An 8,792-nucleotide genomic window follows, 5' to 3' on the forward strand; every position below is an offset into this window, starting at 1 on the left:
AGACATCTTTTCAACTAGGAGAAATATTTTCGGTCAATAGGAATGTTTTGACTTTTTGTTAACCACTTCTTATTGCACTACATGACTACATAAATTAATGCCACGTATATATTTAAAAACACTCAACATTTGTGACTTTTCATTTTGCCCGTTAAATTTTAGTGTCTACTCATCTTTTCACATAAGATGTATATATTAAAACAAAAAATTGTTATTGAGAAGAAAAGCATCAATAATGCATAGGAACGAAAATGAGAAATTTGAGAAGAAAAATATCTATAAGGCGTTTATTGAAATCGTTCAGTATTATTGTTGCTACCGTTAGTGTTGATTGATTTTTAGACCTTTTCACTATCTAACAAAAAAAAAATGACTTAGAAAAAAATTATCTGTCCAAACTGTTGGGAATTTAAAAATAAATTCAAAATATTTAACCCTATTATATTGACCAAATTTTCTTTATTTATGAAACCCATACGCCATTGAACAGAAAACGCCAAAGCTATGTTATTAGCATTAATGATGATGGGAACGACGAGAAGGGCTCATGGACGGGTATAATGCTACAGACGACCTATACTCCCCCATGACGAGAGAAACATTGCCACGTCACTGACGATGATACCAAAATGATTCAATGCCGGCAGTAATACCTCGAGCGGTTACGACGCTAACTGGGTAGACCGTTGGAAACACATTAAAGACCCATTACTCGGCCAGGAGCACCATTAAGCCAGGAATTAATGCCACAACGGCTAGACACCAAAAAAGGTATATAAAGCCTTTGCACCACCCACATAAGGGGCAGAAAAAAAACACAATTATATGAAAAAAAAAGCGATTCCTTTATAAAACTCTATTTTCTTTTGTGCTAACTTTGGCATCGGAGGTGTTGTGGCAGGCACCGCACTGGTGACCGAGTAAAGAAGCTTCTATCTTATTCGTAGGAGTGATACAGTCATCACCTGGACGGACTACCACCGGCTGGCATTCATCTGGACGAACCCTCCTCAATTGATGATATTCTGCTTCATCAGTTTGGTGCCATCTGTGGGGACGACGTTCTCGTACTACGATCCGAAAGCGCAGTTCCTACCAACTTCAATATCCAGATGGAGTCCAACCAAGACTCAGCAGCCTTGGCTCAGCAAGTTCCAGCTCTTGTGGCCACTGTAGAAGAGCTCACCAGACAGAATGAAGAAATTAGACAAAAACTTCAGCAGGAAGAGAACCGATTGAGAGCGGTCCAAGAAGACGAAGAAGATAGTCACGGGAGAACTGACCGACGAAGGACCATCACTCCGGAGGAACAGCATTCTGATCTCCTCCAGGAAATGAGAAAGGAGATGAACGAGCTGAAAAATGCCATCAAGGAGAAGATGGACCGGAGCCTAGATAGGATGGTCAGGGCAACAGATTCACCCTTTACCTTGGCAGTTTTAGAACGGCCAATACCAGCAAAGTTTTGGTTACCTCAGCTTGAACCCTTTGACGGATTCAAGGACCCCCAAGATCACCTTAATACCTTCAAGACGACACTGGGTCTTCAATAGCCCCCTGACGAGATAATGTGTCGTTCCTTCCCTACCACGCTAAAGGGGGCTGGTAGGGAATGGTTCACGAGGCTGCCCACCTCATCTATTGACAGCTTTGAACAGTTAAGTAGCGCCTTTCTGTGCCATTTCGTCAGAGGGCAACGTCCTAAGAGACCCACGGATCACATGCTCACTATTAAGCAAGGGGAGAAGGAGACCTTGCGCTCGTACGTGAAGCGCTTCACTCGAGAGACCCTAAAAGTGGACGATGCCGACGACAAAGTACAGATGACGACATTTAAGGCAGGGCTTAGGTCTCGGGAATTCGTCATCTCGTTGGCAAAGAATCCGCCTTGGACGATGGCAGAGATGCTCCTAAAAGTGCAAAAATACATGAACGCCGAGGATGCGCTGGCAGCCATTATGGACGAGGGCAAGTCAAAAAAATGAGGGAAGGCACGAAGACGAACGTAGGGGGCAAAAGAGAGAGCGTCCAAACCGTCGGGGAAGTGACGTAGACAAACGAAAGGATGAAAAGACGCCACGAACGGTAAAATTTACCCCTCTGATTATGCCTATTGACAAAATTTTGACACAGATCCAGGATCAACACTACCTTCAGTGGCCAAAGCCTTTACATTCATCTCCTAACGTGCGGGACAAGAACAAATACTGTCGATTCCACAAGGATCATAGCCATTACACGGAGGATTGCCGAGACCTGAAAGGACAAATAGAAGAGTTGATACAGAACGGAAAATTGCAGAAGTATGTAAAGAAGGAAGAACCCAGCAGGTTTAGAGACGAAGGCAAGGGCCAGCGCGAGTCTTCGTCAAAAATGGGGTCAGCACTTCTCAACTACCACAAGACGTGATTGGAGAAATACACACGATTGCAGGAGGGCCACCGACGGGAGGGTCGTGCAAGTCCCTCAAGAAAGCATGCCAGAGGCAAGTGAATAGCGTCCATATGCAGCCCCCATTCAAGCAGAGATGAACAAACCGTGACATCTCTTTCAACGAAGAAGATGCCCGAGGAGTAAGGCCGCCACACAACGACCCCCTAGTTATAACACTCACGATCGAGGGATTTAACACCAAGAGGATACTTATAGATAATTCCAGTTCCGCAGACATTATGTACTTGCCAGCCTTCCAGCAGCTGAAACTTGATCCTAAGAGGCTGCCTCCCTTTGACTCCCCTCTCGTCAGCTTCAGCGGGGACAAGGTATACCCCAGGGGCATAGTAACACTAAAAGTCACGATAGGAACATACCCAAAGTAGCAAACACGTCAGTTGGACTTTCTGGTAGTAGACTGCCCGTCGGCGTACAATGTAATCATTGGTAGACCTACGCTCAACAGATGGAAGGCGGTCACGTCCACATATTGCTTAAAGGTGAAATTCCCAACTGAGGACGGTGTTGGCGAAGTTAAAGGAGATCAAGTCCTGGCTAGGGAATGCTACCAGGCTGTAGTGGCCACAAAGGAGAGTCACACATGGACGATAGAGAAGGAGAAAGAAGACAAAGCAGAGGCTTTGGAAGCCGTCGAGCTCGTTGAGGGGGAAACCGCGAAGATGATGAGGATAGGGACAACACCAAGCCCCGAAATGAGAACGAAGCTCATTCAATTCCTCAGGAAAAACCAGGACGTCTTCGCATGGAGTCATGAGGATATGCCCGGCATATCACGACAAGTGATTCAGCACAAATTAAACGTAGATCCAAAAAAAAAACCCATCCAACAGAGGCCCTGCGTCTTTGCCCCTGAACGAAGCCAGGCGATCAACGACGAAGTTAACAAGTTGTTGCAGGCAGACTTCATCAGGGAAGTGTATTATCCCGAGTGGGTTGCCAACGTTGTGCTGGTAAAGAAAGCAAACGGAAAATGGAGAATGTGTGTAGATTTCACAGATCTAAACAAGGCATGCCCAAAGGATAGTTTCCCCTTGCCTAGGATAGACCAGCTGGTGGATTCCACGGCCGGACATAAAATCCTGACGTTCGTGGATGCCTTTTCAGGATACAACCAAATAAAGATGGCTGAGGAAGATCAAGAAAAAACCGCCTTCATCACGAGCCAGGGGCTCTACTGCTATAAGGTAATGCCTTTTGGATTGAAGAACGCGGGGGCAACGTACCAAAGATTAGTAAACAAAATGTTCAGCAAGCAAATCGGCAGAAACATGGAGGTATATGTGGACGACATGCTCGTCAAGAGCAAAAAGGAACTGGCACACCTAGACGACTTGGAAGAAACATTTAACACCCTAAGGAGATATCGGATGAAGTTGAATCCCAGCAAGTGTGTTTTCGGGGTAGCATCAGGGAAATTCTTGGGATTCATGGTGTCCCAAAGAGGGATAGAGGCAAATCCGGAGAAGGTGCAAGCAATACTAGACATGACATCACCGAAGTCCATCAAAGATGTCCAGAAGCTCACGGGACGGATCGCTGCACTAAATAGGTTCGTCTCCAAAGCAACGGACAAATGCCTCCCCTTTTTTAAGACGTTGAAGCAAGCTTTCGCCTAGACTGACGAATGCGAAGTTGCTTTTCAAGAGTTCAAATGCTACCTAAGCAATCCACCCCTACTAAGTCCGTCAAAGGAAGGGGAAAGCCTCTACCTATACCTGGCAGCGTCAGCCACAGCCGTCAGCGCGGCCCTGATCAGAGAAGAAGACAAGAAACAGCTGCCAGTTTATTACATAAGCCAAGCCCTCCAGGGAGCAGAAGCCAAGTACCCCAGGATTAAAAAAATTGCATTCGCTTTAATAGTAGCTTCACGGAAGTTGCGACCATACTTTGAAGCACACCCAATATTGGTAATGATGGACCAACCGATCAGGAAATCCATGAACAAGCCAGAGGCAGCCGGGAGAATGGTTCAATGGGCAGTGGAAGCCAGTTTGACATCGAGTACCTTCCCGAAACTGCCATCAAAGCCCAAGCTTTAGCATATTTCATTGCCGAGTTCACCCCTAATGACGATGACAACGGCGAAGATGCTACAGAACAATGGACGATCCAGATTGACGGATCCTCAGCCCAAAAAAGGGGGGGAGTAGGGATCGTTATAACAACTCCCAACGGAGAAAAACTCAGATATAGGGTTCGACTTAAGTTCCCAGCCACCAATAACGAAGCAGAGTACAAAGGAATATTAACAGGGCTGAGACTAGGGAAGGCAATCAGAGCAAAAAACCTGGTCGTCCAAAGTGACTCGAAGCTAGTAATAGCACAGATCAGAGAGGAGTACGAAGCAAAGGAGGAAAGAATGCAGAAATACCTCAAGATAGCAAAGCATTTGGCCCGAGAATTTGACAAACTGGAGTTCGTGCAGATCCCAAAAGGCCAGAATATGGAAGCAGGCGAGATTGCGAAAATAGCCTCGTCAGATGATGAACCTGAAGGAAAAATTCTGGTTTTGCATCTCATGCAAAACCCACAGTGGAAGCGACGAACTAGGATCTATTTCATTCATGATTGATAACGTGCACAATGTAAATTTCAGAATTTAAGAACAAGATAGCGTACCTTGGTGTGGAGAAATTCAAAACAAAGATTAGAAGCACTTGGGAACACTTTTAATCTTCACTCCAATTCCACTTTACGCCCAAGATGTGTGGTCTCTCAATCAGTTTTTCAAAGGGAGAATGAAAGTGTGTCTCACACTCTCTCACACACAGTTTCCTTTTATTTTTCTAATCTCTCTTAATAAAAATTCTGTATGTTTCTCCCTTTATAACTAACTGATTATCTAATTGGGCTGGCCTATTGGGCATTTCCAATTGGGCTTTAGTGTGTGGCTTGGAGTGGGACCAAAAGGGACCAATAAGACACTAGCTCCAATGGGCCTTGGGCTTTTCCGTCAACTCTTGACAAGTCCAAAGTTACCATTAATTATATTTAATACCACTATATAAATATAATTGCACTCTAGGCCTTATTAATAAATTATATCCCAAGACTTTATTATACACGTAACCCCTTCATAAAATATTCGTAGTAACACAAAGTCATAAACGTAGACTGCCACTTTGTAAATTACTACATCTTATCCTTGAGTACCCTGTTTAATTCTTTAAAGTTATTCATTATATATTTATGAAATCCAATTTCATAAATATATACTTTAGTAATTTCTTACTAAAGTGGTTAGGCCTAACTCTCTGAATAACTTATTAAACTTATCTCAAGGGAATATTTTATATCTCCATCAAGAGACTATGAATTCCATCTTGAGAATATATGTTCCATCAACACTAAATGTGGTTGCCCAACATACTGAGATTTTGACCGTCACTTCAGATCTCACTCCTGATATATCAAAGCAACCTACACTTCATGATCAGGTCCATTATTCTCTCAGGATTAAGAGTTCATGCAAATAGAGTCGTGAGATTTATTATTCATTTGACAGTCGTTAGAAGAATAATAAATCTCACAGCGGTCCTGTTCAATATTTTTTAACTCTTAAAACATATCAACATATCAACTAGAAGTTTCCACTTCCATGATCAAGACAAATCATCGTAGTTGACACGTTATAGTCTTCGCAGATGAAATGCCCAATTTCATCACCGACTACGAACTATTAATTCTGAGTTTACAAAGAACTTGTGATTTACATCTTCTGTGACTTTTCACATAAATCACATACAATGCATCTCATGGACTATATGATAATGTCCCATATTCATGTTACTATTATTTTAGATAATAATAAAATAACTTTATTAATCACAATATTAAATCATACATCATGTCATACATAATGTCATACATAATATCATACATAGCATCATACAATAGAATTTAAGGGCACTAATCCTAACAGAACCAGCATGCACGGAGCTGACCATGGAAATACAAGAACGCCCCAGCATCGAAGAAATCTCGATATTCGCAATCCAGAGAATAAACAGCTGGATGGCACCAATCATATCATTCCTCCAAGACGGGCACCTCCCCCAGGACCCTAAAGACGCTAGGAAAATCAAGCAGAGAGCAACCAAATTCACCATTCTGAATGACCGACTATACAAAAGAGGTTATTCCCTACCATACTTGAAGTGTGTCGATGAGGACGAAGCCAGGTACATCTTAGAAGAAATACACGAAGGTGTGTGCGGGAACCACGCTGGCCCAAGATCCCTGGTGAGCAAAGTCATTCGAACAGGTTATTTCTGGCCAACTGTCCAAGCGGACGCAGCGCAACTCGTCAAAAATTGCGACAAGTGTCAGAGATTTGGGAACGTCCAACGACTCCCGGCGGAGAAATTGACGACCATATCATCCCCGTGGCCATTTGCACAATGGGGAATCGACATCGTCGGACCATTACCCCCGGGAAAAGGACAGGTAAGATTCCTACTCGTTGCAATTGATTACTTTACAAAGTGGGTCGAAGCTGAGGCAACGACATCCATCACCGAAGCACGAATCCGAAGCTTCGTGTGGAAAAGTATCATCTGCAGGTTCGGGATATCACGGATGATTGTCACGGACAATGGGCAGCAATTTGATAACCAAGGCTTCAGAGATTTCTGCTCCGGCCTTGGCATCAAAAATCAGTTCTTATCCCCTGGGCATCCACATGCGAACGGGCAGACAGAAGTAACGAATCGAACATTGCTCCAGATAATCAAAACCAAGCTGGACGCCGCGAAGGGTGCCTGGCCAGAAGAATTACCCAACGTGTTATGGGCCTACAGAACCACGGCGAGAACTCCGACAGGCGAAACCCCATTCAGGCTTACATATGGCACTGAAGCAATAATCCCAGTCGAAGTGGGAGTAACCAGCATCAGACGAGAAGCATTCCACGACGAAAACAATGACCAACAGTTACGAGTAAACCTGGACTGCCTGGACGAGGTAAGAGACAGAGCCTCGGACAGGATGGCGCAATACCAAAAGAAAATGACCGAGTACTACAATAGAAGAGTGAGGCTCAGGTGACTCCACATTGGCGACCTCGTCCTGCGGAAGGTGATGACAGCAACTAGAAACTCCACCCAAGGAAAGCTCGGCCCCACATGGGAAGGACCATACCGAGTCACTCATTACTCCAGGCAAGGCAGTTATCACCTGGAAACCTTGTACGGGAAAGTGCTTCCTCGACCATGGAACATTGAGCATCTAAAGAAGTACCATCAAAAGGTGTAACAAGCTAATGTATTCACTTTTCTGAAATTAATAAAAGCATTGCCTACCCAATACAGTCGTGCTAACAGACCAGTCCACATTACTGACGAGACACAAAGAATGTCTCCCAAAAATCTAAGTAATAAAATTCCGCATCGACGGATGTACATTACTGACGAGACACAAAGAATGTCTCCCAAAAATCTAAGTAATAAAATTCCGCATCGACGGATGTACATTACTGACGAGACACAAAGAATGTCTCCAAAAAATCTCTAAGTAATGAGATCCTGCATCGACGGATGTGCATCACTGACGAGACAGAAAGATTGTCTCAAAAAGTCTAAGTGAAAGGATTCCGCAATAACGGATGTATATTACTGATTAAGTGATTGCTCTAAGTAAAGGCAACAAAACATGTAGTATCCTCAAAGTATGAATAAAATTGAAGATAACAAAGCAAGTAGCTACGAAACCAAGAGCAGTAAGCGATTACTTTGAAACGAAAGTAGCATTTTCAAAATACGAATAAAATTGTTTTCAAATTAAAGCCCAAAATACAAAGGGCACACCCAAAAAAAAAAAAAAAAAAACAGAAATTATAACAAGTTTCATTCATCCACAGGAGGGAATTCTGCTGGGGCACTAGCATCAGGAGCCGATGGCTGCGCGGCCTCGTCAGCAGACATCTCTTTATCCACCTCCTCCATATCCAGCGTCTCCAAGTTTACTCCAGAGGGGTGCTTGATCAAGTATCTCCGCAGCAGCTCAAATCCCTTGAAGTACCAGCTGAAGAGGACAGAGTTGTACTCTTCAGTTTGCTGGAAGCCCTCTATGGCCCTCGCAGCAACTCCCTTCAGCCTCTCCCGAGTAGAAGCAAGTTGTGCGTCCTTCTCTAGAACCAACTGCCACTCAGTTGTGAGGTCGTCCTGAAGCTTCCTGGCCTCTTCCTTTGCAGTATTGGCCTCACCCATGGCAGTTATAAGCTCCTTCTTCAGCTTTGAATTATCCATCTCCAAGACCGATATCTGCGATAAAGCAGACTCGACCTTGGCCTCCTGAGCTAAATACTCGGAGGAAAGATGAATACTCTCCCCCAACACCTG

General features: G+C 44.0%; 2 protein-coding genes across 2 annotated transcripts; both read left to right on the forward strand.

Moving 5' to 3' along the window:
• The first annotated feature begins 1,568 nt into the window (after nt 1-1,568).
• On the forward strand, nt 1,569-2,409 carry LOC142607610 (uncharacterized). Its single transcript, XM_075779159.1, has 2 exons — nt 1,569-1,916; nt 2,134-2,409. Exons 1-2 carry the CDS (start codon nt 1,569-1,571, stop codon nt 2,407-2,409), a joined length of 624 nt encoding a protein of 207 aa, XP_075635274.1.
• Nucleotides 2,410-2,672: 263 nt separating this feature from the next.
• On the forward strand, nt 2,673-7,500 carry LOC142607611 (uncharacterized). Its single transcript, XM_075779160.1, has 4 exons — nt 2,673-2,762; nt 2,934-3,404; nt 4,385-4,960; nt 6,454-7,500. The coding sequence occupies exons 1-4, from the start codon at nt 2,673-2,675 to the stop codon at nt 7,498-7,500; spliced, it is 2,184 nt and encodes a 727-aa protein (XP_075635275.1).
• The last annotated feature ends 1,292 nt before the right edge of the window (nt 7,501-8,792 follow it).

The sequence above is a fragment of the Castanea sativa genome, chromosome 8 (genome assembly GCF_040712315.1).
Source record: "Castanea sativa cultivar Marrone di Chiusa Pesio chromosome 8, ASM4071231v1".
NCBI lineage: Eukaryota > Viridiplantae > Streptophyta > Magnoliopsida > Fagales > Fagaceae > Castanea > Castanea sativa.

Bases quoted from the DNA above. Each gene is read 5' to 3' on its own strand.
- LOC142607610 (XM_075779159.1), top strand. From the start codon at position 1,569: ATGTGTCGTTCCTTCCCTACCACGCTAAAGGGGGCTGGTAGGGAATGG. The intron at 1,917-2,133 runs GTGCAAAAATAC...ATTTTGACACAG, and splicing joins TGGCAGAGATGCTCCTAAAA to ATCCAGGATCAACACTACCT.
- LOC142607611 (XM_075779160.1), top strand. From the start codon at position 2,673: ATGTACTTGCCAGCCTTCCAGCAGCTGAAACTTGATCCTAAGAGGCTG. The intron at 2,763-2,933 runs GTATACCCCAGG...TATTGCTTAAAG, and splicing joins TCAGCTTCAGCGGGGACAAG to GTGAAATTCCCAACTGAGGA. The intron at 3,405-4,384 runs GTAAAGAAAGCA...CCAACCGATCAG, and splicing joins GGGTTGCCAACGTTGTGCTG to GAAATCCATGAACAAGCCAG.